General features: G+C 45.8%; 1 protein-coding gene across 1 annotated transcript; it reads right to left on the bottom strand.

The window, feature by feature from the left end:
• Positions 1-744: 744 nt before the first annotated feature.
• Positions 745-10,112, bottom strand: HAUS1 (HAUS augmin like complex subunit 1). The gene is made up of 9 exons (XM_083155323.1): positions 9,956-10,112; positions 8,655-8,829; positions 7,498-7,633; positions 6,166-6,300; positions 5,708-5,831; positions 5,173-5,238; positions 5,001-5,072; positions 4,441-4,488; positions 745-1,344 (listed from the first exon to the last, which is right to left on the bottom strand). The coding sequence occupies exons 1-9, from the start codon at positions 10,025-10,027 to the stop codon at positions 1,264-1,266; spliced, it is 909 nt and encodes a 302-aa protein (XP_083011449.1). The 5' UTR covers positions 10,028-10,112; the 3' UTR covers positions 745-1,263.
• Between the last annotated feature and the right edge of the window lie 3,835 nt (positions 10,113-13,947).

Raw genomic sequence — 13,947 nt, 5'->3', positions numbered from 1 at the left:
ATTTACAGCCCTCTTCACCTCAAAATGCCATTCATACCTACTACACTTTTTAAATCCCCTACTCACCCCTTACTGGCAGCAGCAGTGACCTACAGCTAATTTAAGGACTCCTCCCTGCCTAAAATTCCATATATTGCTGTAATTACGTGCATAGGAGTCTTGCTCTAAAACAAGGAGGGAGGCTGGTATGGTATAAGGGGTCAATAAGTCACAATGAGAAAGATCGACAATAGACGACACACAAGAAGTTTGACATAAGATTTTCATGTTTTTTTGGGGTGTCTACTTGTAGTTTCATCACACCAAATTAGTGGGGTTGGGATCGTTTGGTCTACAGTATGTTGGTTGACACCATTAGATCAACATGGGTCAACGTCGACAGGTCATTAGGTTGACAGTCAAAATGTCAACATGGGGTTTTTCACTTTTTTTTTTACCCGAATGTTGACACAGTTTGAAGTGCACTGCATCACTCGCCATGCTTCGGGCACACTATTTTATTCTCCCAACACGCCCTATTGCCTTGATGGCTAATCTTGACACTCCAGCTGTTGTTGAACTACACATCCCAGCATGCTCTGCATCAGATTTAGCATGGCCAAATAGCAAAACTGAAGCAGAGCATGCTGGGATGTGTAGTTTAAAAACATCTGGCATGTCAAGGTTAACCATCAAGGTCCTAGTGGATGGTAGGGCATAAAATACCACCTGTCGGCTCAAAAAACTGGGGGGGGGAGGGGGGGGTGTAAGCAGGGAACAGTGTTAGACGGGATGCGGGGCAGGAAAGAGCTGATGGGACATAGATGAAAGCCTGTACATTGTTTTCATTTTGATTTAGAATGTTGACTATTATTGAGTCATTAATAAATACTGTGAAAATAACAATATTTTACAATTAAAAAGTTACAAATTACAGAAATAGAAAGTAAGAAGGTAAATTCATCATGGTATTAATCCCCCTTTCCGAGTACTAAATCCGAGATGAGGCTTCCAAGTTGCTGGATTTATGTAGCGTATTCATTTTATTTTTGAGTCCACTTCCTACTTGAGACTCGCGTGACCACTTGCGGCATTTACACAGCGCTAGCAGTGAATGGCGCCTGTACAGTCTAGAAAGGTGCTGGAGATTCCAGTGACTCGTCTGCAGAAAGGAAGGCTGATCAAATAAAGGACGTAGAAATGTTGTGTCCGTCAGGCACCAGGCTATAGGCTGTGTATGGAGGACGGTGGGATTAGGGAACTGGTACTCCCATGGTTGGGACTTTAGTTTATTCGTCTCTTCTGCTCTGGCAACACAAACTCCATCATATCCACTTTCATGTTCAGTTCTCTCTCCGTTGCGCTCTGCGGAAAAAAAACCGGATTAAACAATATTTGATTTGTAAGTTCCTATATGCTGAATGTAGATATAATGGATGACCTCTGACCTCGGTCTGTGCGTACACACTTGGATGCAGCCGTACAGCATAATGATTCTAAAACCTAAATTATACAATTGACACTACTGTTCAGAGAGCGCACATGACACATATTACTTTCAATTAAACACATTAAAATTTTATTATTGCAATTAATATGTAACAGTGTAAAAAATAAAATCACTAAAAAACAGTGACAGAACTCCAACACCTCTTAGTCGAATAACATGGTTTGTATTATGTTGGAAAGTGTCCTGGTGTAACCTTATTGTAAGGTGCACTTACAGCTTTGTGACGCAAACACTGTGTCTGGGAGCCGTCCGCACGCTGTCAAATGGGGGCCGACACTCACAGTAAAGAGTTTGCTGCCGCTGCTCTCCAATCATCAGTCTCTGCGTGTAGTGTGCTGCAGAAGAGTTGTGCCGGCTTATAAGTGAAGCCTGGGGGTCACACCCGTGTTGGGGTCTGTAACCACTTGTTTAGCAAGGTCTCTTCAAGGTCACTTGCTAAACAGTGGTTACAGACCCCAAACACGGGTGTGACCCCGAGGCTTCACTTATAAGCCGGCACAACTCTTCTGCAGCACACTACACGGAGAAACGGATGATCAGAGAGCAGCGGCAGCAAACTGTCCTTACTGTGAGTGTCCGCCCCGGCTGAGAGCGTGCGGACGGCTCCCAGACACTGAACTAGTGAGCTGGTCTCACACTGAGGTCTGATTCCAGCCCAATATTAATAAGCTAGCTGGACTACTAGCTCTGGACTTTGTGTTTGCGTCACAAAGCTGTTAAATGCACCTTACAATGAGGTTACACCAGGACACTTTCCAACATAATACAAACCATATTATTGGACTAATAGGTGTTGGAGTTCTGTCACTGTTTTTTTGTGATTTTATGTGCTATAAAAAATAATTTGTATAAATTTTTATAAATGTTACATATTAATAATATTTAAATGTGTTTAATTGAAAGTAATCTTTAAGTGTCACATGTGCGCTCTCTGAACAGTAGTGTCAATTATATCATTTTGGTATTTTTTGAGTGATACAGAGATCCTCATTGAGAGCACTTTGAACTATATAATTGATACTTATTAAGATAAAGATAATTTTTTGTGTGCCCGATTTCGGCCTCTATCTCCCTCTTTCTGTGTGCCGGAGGGTTGTGTGTCTAAATAGATCACAAATACCCAGAGACACGCGGAGGGGGAGTGACCGTACGGTTTCGAGATTCTAAAACCGTTAGATTTTCATAAATTAACCTAGAAAAACCAGTGTAAGAAATAGATGTTCTGTAATAAGTTGAGAGCACAGTATTTGTTTAAAGATGTTAAGGGGGATATTCAATTGCTAACTACTTGCTAAAATCCCCAGGGTACGAGAAAAGGCGCTACAATTAAATATCCACACATCTAAAAATCAGGGGTCCACACACAGAATAAATGGGTTTTGACATATTCTACACAGATCTGTTCAGTCCATCAGACATTCACATAGGGGTTATAACCACTAATTGAATATCTCCCCCTGTGCAGTAATAAAAGCTTTTTAGATAGTTATGGTGACCACTCCGGATATCCTTATAGTCTACAGTATAGGGGGGGCATATGACCACTTACTCATCTCACCGCTCAACTATTTTAAGATATTCCTCATTGACCTCCCCATTGCTCCCCTCCAATCTGTTCTGAACTCTGCAGCTAGACTTCTCTTCCTCTCCTGCCACTTCCCTTCAACAAAAATCTGAACTGGAGCCCCTACCGAATCCTCTTCCAACTCCTCACATACAGGCCCTCTCTAATGCCACTGCTCCCTGCATCTCCTACCCGGTGACTGTCTATACCTGCATCTATTCTCACTCTGTCCATATCTTCCAAGGACAGCCCGCAAAGACCTCCTTTGCTCCCCTACATTTGCCTGTACTGAGCTCGCTGCCTAGGTGTCATTCTTGACTCTGAACTTTCTTTTGTACCCCACATTCAATCTGTCTGGAAATCATGCAACATGCACCTAAAAAAACATTCAGAATTAGCCCTTACCTTACAAAAGACCTTGAAAAACTCTAATCCATGCTCTCATCATCTCACGCATTGATTATTGCAATAGTCTCCTTATTGGCCTTCCCCAATACAGACTCTCACCACTACAGTCCGTCATGAATGCAGCTGCGAGGCTAATCTTCCTAGCCAGACGTTCATCATCTGCAAAGCTACTCTGTCAGTCACCTCATTGGTTACCTGTATTCTACCGTATTTAATATAAAATTTTATTACTCACACACAAAGCCATAAACCAAACTACACCAACATACATATCTTCTCTTATCTCTAAATATCTTCCAACCCGACCTCTACGCTCCTCACAAGATCTGCGTCTCTCATCAACACTCATTACTCGATCCCATTCCCGACTGCAGGACTTTCTTCGGGCTGCACCCACTCTGTGGAATGCCCTCCCAAGCACAATAAGACTCTGCTCTAGTCTTCGAAACTACAAGCGCTCCCTGAAAACTCATCTCCTCAGGCAAGCTTATCAAATTCCAGAACAGACACCTAACCTTCATATACCATTCCTATCCAATCACATCCCCACTGTATAGGCCACACATATCCACTCTATCCCTTTAACATTTTCCATCCTCCTGACCCCTGACCAAACTGCTGGGTCACCGTATCTTACAGCAGACCAGGAACCTTGCATTCTGGTGGAAATAATGCAATAAAGATTACAGTATCTATCCTTTTGTAACGATGCCTATTTCCCTATAGATTGTAATCTCATACCTTTGACCATAAAATACTAAATGTCAACCTTCCAACCTATTTCATATGTCGAACGAAGCCTGGTCACCCTTTAGTGGTTGATCCAATATCCCAATGTAGTTACTGTAATGCCAAGTTCTGTGTACCCTGTATAGTAATGTGTGCCGTAAGTTCGGCAGTACCAGCCACCTCTGGCGCCTTATAAATAAAATGTAATAATAAATATTAATACTACATTATCCCATATATAATCACTTACAAGTTCTCGCTTTGCTTCTTCTATCTTCAACTGAGCCTGGGACAGATTCTGAAAAATAGTGGTTGGGTTACTAGGAGGTCAGAGTATAACATGTAGCGACCGTATACATAACATCAAGCCGTATATAAACACTGGAAGTAATAACGTAACAGCGGAATGTAGCGTAACCAGTAGGAATGTGCGACAGAAAAGGGTGCACGATAAAACAATCATTTATGTCCTTCAATATTTATAACACGAGACACATTCTAGCCAATCTAGATGGTATATCTCAGGGTTAACTGCGCTGTTTGGACTGAATGCATGCAAAAGCTCTCATCCTCCCTGTACAACGAGGCAGCTCATTACGGGCCTGTCCACACACAACCTGCCGTCACTTCAGTGATCTCGCCAGAACGGAGAATCACTGCACCCAAAAGCTAAAACTATCATCAATTATTGAACGCCGCTAAATAATTACAGTTCTTCCAGTTGTAAATAGGATTACTACATGGAAACAGATGCGCCTCACGCAGACATGGCTGTCCATTCCCCCCACCGACGGTAACTACAGTACTCACCGGAGTCAGGTCCAGGTAAGAGTTCAGCTTCTCCTTGGCAACCGTGGATTGTGACGTAAGTTCATTCAGCGTCTGAGACAATGAGAAGAATCGATCATTTGGGTCAGCGATTAACCCCTCGTTCTAGCCAAACACAACCTGTAACACTGACAATCGCAGTGTAAGGACAGACCTCAGAGAGAGACACCAGCGATCGGTGTGTTAACGAATCCTCCATGCCTGCCGCAGACAGCTTCTCCTACAGAGGAAACACATCGGTGACTAAAGGAAGAACAGTTACAGTCACTTCAGGGGGGCAGATGTAACACGTGCAGAGAGAGTCAGAAGCGGGTGCTCTGAAACATAACCTAACTTTTTCATATAACCACTGCTTAGAGAAACCAATACTTTGAAGGCCTCGCCTATGGTATTGTATTTCTATTATCAGGAGATATCACATATTTGTCAGATCTGTATTACATCTCCCTTTAGATCCTATACTAAGGATATAAAAGTTACTCCTCTCAAGTCCCGTATTTATGTTATCAGAGCCTTAACCGCCTGCATTACGTATTCCTATCAATCAGAAGCAGCCACACCCCCGAGGATCTTGCATTTCTATTCAATGGCAGCAGCCACACCCTTGAGGACCTTGCATTTCTATTCAATGGCAGCAGCCACACCCTTGAGGATCTTGCATTACTATTATCTGCACGGGCCCCACATACCTTAGCAGCCTGGATCATGTATTTATATTCCTCTGATTTATCTTTGAGTTTCTTTAGATTTTGTGATCTAATCTCCACTTTCGCCTTATCCAAACCACACTGCTCCTCTGCTTTCCTGAGGTCCCTGAAGTCAAAATTACATATTAAGTAAATGTTAAATCTCATCATATGAGAAACACAAAGCTGCAGTTACTGCTCTCCGCTAATCAAATGTTAAGAGGCACCATTTTCACAGACTCGCACATACCTACCAACATGCATACAATAATGGGAAACTAAATACAGGCAGGGACAAGCGGTGAGGTCAATGGCTGAGGAGGCACTGGCTAGTACCACAGCCAGATTTACACACAATATATGAGCCAAAAGGTTCATGTGGGCATTACCCCAGGTTCAGCAGTATATATATAGCAATTTTAATAACTGGGCTTGTATAGCCGCTGTAGCGGTGTACTCACTGTTGCAAGCTTTTCTCCAGCACCAGAGTGTTTGTAAGCTTCTTCCTTAGGTTTGTCAGCTCCGCCTCCAGTTGCTGGTTACTGGCCTCAATGGTCACCAGCTCAGAGCTCAGTTCATTGACAGCAGGAATGTAGCTGGGATAAAGGCAGCAAGCTGTATTCAGTTACAATGATCGGACTCCAATAAAACAGCCCTAAAGCTCATCACATCGTCACATTAACCATCCTTATCTACAGGGGCAGGAATGAATGAATTGGTTCTGTTACTTACCATATACTATCAGGGCGTCTGTCCCTTCCCATGAGAGGAAGGATGGTAGTGCTGCCATGTGAAGGCAGTGGGCACCTAATCCATACGCCGCTGCAGAAACCGTTCACGTACAGTGAACTAGAGAAGACACACTAGTTGTTGTTCTGAAGGGTGGTGAGCATGGCTGTGGTATACTACGGTGACACTCATCATGTCAACTATCATAGAACTGACGAGAATATCAACATGCATGTCACCACTGCTGAAATATCGACATGACGAACCTTCCCTTGTGGGGTTTTCACCAGCAGTTTCCAGCGGTCACATGAGGAGCGGTTCTGGCAGAGTCATCTAATGTGCAAGTGTGCATACAGTCCCCCATACCCTAATCCTACCCCTCCACCCTAGTGCCTAACCTCACCACTGGTAGACTAACCCTAAGAGTTCACTAGTGCCGCACTCTAACCTCTAATAGCTTAATCCCAACTGCCCAACCCATCATCTAACCCTAAACATCCCCTAATGATGAACCGTGAACTCCCCCTAGTGATCAACACCCCACATACAATGTACACAGGGAGATGTGCTGAGCGATGCTAGATCGCTCAGCACACAGTGATGTGTCAGCGCTGGGTGCTGAGCAATCTGTCAGGGCCAGTGTTCTCCAGTGAGAGACACTGGCCCTGCCCGGCATGCTGGATATTAATTGCCGCGTGATAGCGATGCACGGGGGTCACGCATTGCTATGGCCCCTACACACCGGGTGATTTCTGGGCATTTTCTAAGCGATTTCACTAGATTGCTTAGAAATCGCCCAGTGTGTAGGGCCCATGACCCTCTCATCCTGGATCTTTACCTGAATGTGGACAATTAACATTAAGGATGTTGACACTTTAAGATCGACATTATAACTGTCAACATTATGATTGTGGACCTTATAACCGCATCCAAGGAAACAGCCATTATAGCACTGGAATAATCAAGTGTCAAATAATGGGAAAGCACAGGAGTTATAGACAGACAGCCTGGATAAGACCAAACTAATAGAAGACTATCCAGAAATCGCACACAAGTAATTGTACCTGGCCAGCGACGAGTCCTTTATCTGCAGCACAAGGCAGCTGTCCACTAGCTGATTCAAGTAAGTGTTTCCCATGCGAGACAGATTGGCATAGGATGGACCCAGACTGTCTGCCAGTAACTCCTGTAAGCTTCTGCCTGGGGAAACACACAGGGACGACAATAATTATAATGCAGAAACAAATACACACAATACATAGGTTCTAGAATTATTGTATTCATATCATTTAGTTATACAACGCCAGCAATATATCCAGGCCTGCATAAGTGCTAATAAAATTAATTTAAACGCAGTCAACATGAGTTGTTGAACAAAGGTGATTGGCGCATAGATATCCGATACACATCAGCTGCTTTGCAAACGTCATCTCACCAATTGTAACATCCGTGAGGGAGGCCAATATCACCATGGCAACCGTCCAAATACCACAGTATGTCACCTGGGTATGACGGATAGTGTCAGTGTGATATTGTGATGATCACCAACCATTCAAAACAAATCGATTGTCCGTGGTCAATGTTTAATATGTTTATTAATGGCAGAGAACCAGATGGTTTGCAGACATCGATGGTGGTTAAGTGCCTGGGGTTTTGTGTGGGTTTTTTTGCTGTTTACAGAGTGCTGCTGCCCAGAGCCGATAGGCGATCAGCTAGCAGTCCTGAACAACCCTTGATTATTAAGCCTGGTACACACAGAGTGTAGATTGGCCCGATATATTGCTCCGATCTGGACACATCGTTCAGTGTATATTCCAGATACGTGGGTGACCGCAATCGCATGCGATGTTGACCAGTCAGCCGTGATATCACATGTGGCACAATGTATGCTAATTAAGGACAAGACTGTGATCTTTTCATCCTTCATTAGATCATTCTGATGTCTACCCAGGATCCAATATTTTAACTATAGTTACTTTCCATCTGTGGTGTGTGCCACCATTGACATCGATGGAGGCCACACCAATGACCATGCCTAGCGTTAGTCCTGTAAACTATATCATTGGTAATCAATCTGATCCTATATAATATATTGCATACGTAAAACCCTTACCGCGTCTGCACTCACCAACGCCTAAACAAGGCTGCATCTCTTAGTGACACACACACACACATTCATTTTGCTTTTATTTGGATCACCTATATCATATATAGAAGTTACCTTCAGCTTTGACCTCTGCAGTTTTCAGTTTCTGGTCTTCTATTACTAGGGTCAGGTCTTTATCCCGAGCCTCATTCCACTCCGCCAGCTGGTACAGGATCTCCACTGTGCGGGTGTTCACTTCATAGGACGGCAGCGCTCTGTCCCCGTAGATTTTTTTCAGCCACATAAAAATCTGTATGAAGAACAGAAGTCAGCGCAGGATACGTACATTATATAAAGCAGGTTGTTATTTTTCTGTCTCTGGCTGCAAACTGAGCAGCTGAAATAACAGCTATGCTGAAAGCAGGCACCCAACTCATAGAAAAGGGGTCTGGGACATGTAGTGCACCCACAGAATGACAGGCCATGCTGGGAAATGCAGTGCACCCACAGAATGACAGGCCATGCTGGGACATGCAGTGCACCCACAGAATGACAGGCCATGCTGGGACATGCAGTGCACCCACAGGACGACAGGCCATGCTGGGACATGCAGTGCACCCACAGGACGACAGGCCATGCTGGGACATGCAGTGCACCCACAGGACGACAGGCCATGCTGGGACATGCAGTGCACCCACAGGACGACAGGCCATGCTGGGACATGCAGTGCACCCACAGGACGACAGGCCATGCTGGGACATGCAGTGCACCCACAGGACGACAGGCCATGCTGGGACATGCAGTGCACCCACAGGACGACAGGCCATGCTGGGACATGCAGTGCACCCACAGGACGACAGGCCATGCTGGGACATGCAGTGCACCCACAGGACGACAGGCCATGCTGGGACATGCAGTGCACCCACAGGACGACAGGCCATGCTGGGACATGCAGTGCACCCACAGAACGACAGGCCATGCTGGGACACGCAGTGCACCCACAGAACGACAGGCCATGCTGGGACACGCAGTGCACCCACAGAACGACAGGCCATGCTGGGACACGCAGTGCACCCACAGAACGACAGGCCATGCTGGGACACGCAGTGCACCCACAGAACGACAGGCCATGCTGGGACACGCAGTGCACCCACAGAACGACAGGCCATGCTGGGACACGCAGTGCACCCACAGAATGACAGGCCATACTGGGACACGCAGTGCACCCACAGAATGACAGGCCATACTGGGACACGTAGTGCACCCACAGAATGACAGGCTATGCTGGCACTGGCAGTTCACCTCACAGACTGGCAGGCCATGCTAGGACTGGCACTGCCTCCACAGACTGAGAGGTCATGATCGGACTGCCAGGGCATGCTGGGATCTGTAGTTCCCGCACAATGTACAGCGGCGGGGAACACACCAATCATTACCTTAGTGCTCTTCTCGTCCATCTCTCGCCTCTCACTCACCGGCGCCGCCAAGCTCGCGCCACACAGGTTCATGCGGCACGTGACCACAACGGCAGCCAATCAGAGAAGGGGAGATGCTGCCAGGGTACGCGACTTCCCGCATCTTAGCCGAGCCGCCATGTTGCTTGGGGAAGGCAACTCACAGTACGCTAGTGCCGATGATCGGCGCCGCTACGTCACCACCATGACGTCATCCGCGGTCACGGTGATGTCAAAGTTCACCGCAGTCAGCCACCATCCTTCCATGTTACTCAGACTCTCATATATAGCTGTGTGTGTCTATATGGGATAGTGCAGCACTTCTGCTTTGCTGTGTACATAAATATATCATCTGGTTTGGGTCTTAGTACATGGAGAGATGTTTATATTCGCTGTCATGGTCTAACTGGCAATATACAGACAAAGGGGCATCCTGTTGACCTAGTACATGGAAAAGGTCTATAGCCTTCCCCCAAATGCATACCCTCCAACATCTGAAGGGCAGAAATCAGTACACATTAAGAAAGGGGTGTGGCCACATGTACACAGGGCGTGGTTATGTGTAAATGGGGCGTGGCCATACCTCCTTTCCGAATGTGTACTGGGCATTTTTTTTCTTTCATAAGGTGATACTCCTTAACTTTTAAGAAGCACTAAGTGCTGTTGGGCTGAATTCCTTTAAAGGGACGTGTCACAGATTTGTAATAAATGAATTTATTTTCAATGTTCTTTTATTATGAAATGAATACATATTTACTAAGTAGGACAGTTTACAGGGGCAGTGTACACTGCATGTCACATCCATCACAGGCATCCAAGTGCCGCCCTAGGCACGTGCCTCATGTGCCTAATGGGAAATTTGGCTCTGATGTGAAGCTCCCAGTGGATTGCTGGTCAAATAAAAGCACAAGGAGATGCTGATGACGCTGCAGACAGATACGGAAGTGACACAACGTGGTCCGTCTCCGTGGCAACAGGAGACTTCTTCAGCCATCAGAAAACTTCTTCCACCATTACCAATATTATTTTCAAGTACTCCCAACTGGTCTAGAGTACACCCACGGATACGTGTACCCAGTGCTATTTTTCAGCAGGAACCAGCAGGAACTCAGATCCTGAACCTCTAATTAAATATGACATCATCAGGAACTAAAAATGTACTTTCCATAAGATAAGTATTATTTTAAAGTCACCTGTGAGTGCCTTTGTTTCTAAATACAATATATACATCTATGTCTCCCTCCCTCTCTATTATATATATTATTTTTTATTTAATTGATCCACCCCCAGACCTGGAGTTCCTGCACCTGTTTTTCCAGAAAAATAGTACTGCCTGTACCGCATGTTGGGAACCGCTGCTTTAGATGTAGGCCTGCTGGATTTGTATCTTGATGAACCGTTCAATAAAATGTTATAAAAAAATCCATATTGTACAGGAATAGGGGGCCGATTCAAACCCATTTTCAATGGTGGGGTATATACGCATGTGCACACCCTCTGTGCGAATGTCCTCGTCAAGGCTTTTGCTAGTGCAGGGGAGGGTGCGGGCAGGCAGGGTGCATTATTAGGGTAACGCCCAATGTTTATGGTTGTCCCCATGAAAATGCTGGGTGTTTTTTTTTAAGGGGAAACCATTTACAAGGCATGGTTTTACTGTGTAAGTGATTGCCTCTTTTCCCGCGTCTATTCCCGCAGCCAGGGGGCTGGGGGCATGGCTAGAGGCTCACAGAGCCTCTGGGTCATGCCTCCATAGCGGCAAAATGGGGGTGTGGCCTTGTGGGGGAGTCGTGAGTATAGGCCACGCCCCCGAAATGTCAAGCGCGCCTTCGGCGCGCAGCAGCAGCGTCCCCCCTTCGGGTATGGCAGAGTTGGGAGGTATGGTACTATGTAGAGGGTGTAGCAGGAGAACAACCTGTTGCAAAGGCACCAGAGCATTGAGGGTCCTTTATCAGTGATAACGTTTTATTCACAGCTTATCGCTATTCACGTAGCCCGGACCATAAGGAAATGTAAGATTTACTATTCGGCTTTCTTTTTTTTCATTCACTTTTGGTTATCCATACACGTACAGTGTCAATGTGGCATAATAAGAACTGGGGACAATGGCCCTTATTCAGATCTGATCGCAGTACAAATTTGTTCTCAAAATGGGCAAAACCATGAGCACTGCAGGTGGGGCAGATGTAACATGTGCAGAGAGAGTTATATTTGGCTGGGGTGTGCTGAAGCTGAAATCTAAATTGCTGTTTAAATATAATGCAGCCCGTATTTACCCTGCACAGAAACAAAATAACTCACACAAATCTAACTCTCTCTGCACATGTTACATCTGCCCCACCTGCAGTGCACATGGTTTTGCCCATTTTGAGAACACATTTGTACTGCGATCAGATCTGAATAAGGGCCAATGTGGCTTAATATGAACTGGGGGCACTAGTGGCATAAAGTGAAGTGGAGCACATTAGCTTTATCAACACATTTGTGGTGCTGGCCACTTCTGGGTTGGGCTGTCACCTCATTAGGCCCTACAATGGGAAATATGCTGCAATTTGCTGGTCCATGAACGAGGGGCAGTGTTTAATTACACAAATCACACCACTAAGCCCCAGGATGCTGGATGGTTCTCCGACAGTCGGGATTCTCCAACATTGGAATCTCAACTGCTAAATGGCAGACAGTCGGTATCCTGACTGCCAGGGGCTATTTTCCCCTGTGGGGTCCTCGACCCCCATAGAGGGAGAATAGAACCGTTAGCTAGCGCAGTGAGCCACCAAGCCGGCAAGGGGCTCTGATGCACTCACCTCCCTGTCGGACTACTGACGTTCTGGATTCTGATATAGGAGAAACGACCGTCAGAGAAACGACCGTCGGAGAAACGACCGTCGGAACCCTGACGGTCAGGGACGCATACCACACCCAAGCCCGTTCCCGCATCTTTACTAGGAAGTGGCTGGGATGTGGGAGCCTACTAGTCTGGGGTTACAAGGACTACTCAAAAATTTGGAGTCTCCTACAACTTCTGGCAAAGTAGGCGAATATTTATCATACATTATACTTCTTAATAACTTAATAATTTAATACTACAGAGACTCGGGTGCACTCCCCATCTCGACACCTACACTGCCTCACTACTGTGCATCTTTTAACTGTGTATGGTTCAATAGATCTACATTAGGGTTAGGTCTACAGTAGGGAGGCGCACCATAATATCCCTTTAATCCGGAACGCTTATGAATGACACAGGTTACTTGATTCGCTGGCATAAGGCTGCATCCCACCTGGTCCTAATCAGCCACAGAACCTGTGTCATTTATGAGTGTCCACAGTTTAAAGGGATGGTATGGTAAGCCTAGCAATAAGTCGATCTCAAATGGTCGACATGGAAAAGGTCATCAGGGTCAAAATGGCAACAGTTTCAAATGATCGAAAAAGACACGGTCGACACAATTTATTTCATTTTGGGTGTTTTTATCCACCAAATCTCTCATTACTGCACCGCCTCTGCCGCCGCGCATCGGGCAAGGTCACTATTCACAATTATAGTCCACGTAGAATGGTAAAGGGTAACATTTTGAAAAACGTGAAACAAAAATTTGTCGTCCATTGTCACGTTGATCATGTCAATGACCCAACTTTGGACATTTGCATACCCTCCAACTGTACCGAATATCCCGGTACAGTGACGTTTTTTAACGGTCTGTACCGGCAAACCAAAACCGTACCGAATGTACCGTTTTTTTTGCCTTTGTCCCGACTCCCGGCTGTCACTCCGGGATGTCACTGAAGGTGCGCTCTCCCCGGGCAAAGCACCCGTACCCAAGGGTCCATTGCGGGTCCCGGGGCAGCGTGCGATGCGTCATAAACGTCATGACATCACGCGCCGGGACCCGGCGCACTCAGTGTACAGGACTCTGTGGTTAGCTCTCTTCTGCATGCGCAGTGGCGTCTGATTTCTGGGCGCAAAACGCAGCAGA

Source organism: Crinia signifera, chromosome 1 (assembly GCF_055691185.1).
Source record: "Crinia signifera chromosome 1, ASM5569118v1, whole genome shotgun sequence".
In the NCBI taxonomy this organism is placed as follows: Eukaryota; Metazoa; Chordata; class Amphibia; order Anura; family Myobatrachidae; genus Crinia; species Crinia signifera.
This window is presented reverse-complemented; position numbering and strand designations above follow the sequence as displayed.

Coding starts and splice junctions, on each gene's coding strand:
- HAUS1 (XM_083155323.1), bottom strand. CDS start 10,027: ATGAACCTGTGTGGCGCGAGCTTGGCGGCGCCGGTGAGTGAGAGGCGA. Junction 6,301..7,497: donor AAGGACTCGTCGCTGGCCAG/GTACAATTACTT, acceptor CCTTTATCCCAG/CTACATTCCTGCTGTCAATG. Junction 4,489..5,000: donor CTTACCTGGACCTGACTCCG/GTGAGTACTGTA, acceptor ACTATTTTTCAG/AATCTGTCCCAGGCTCAGTT.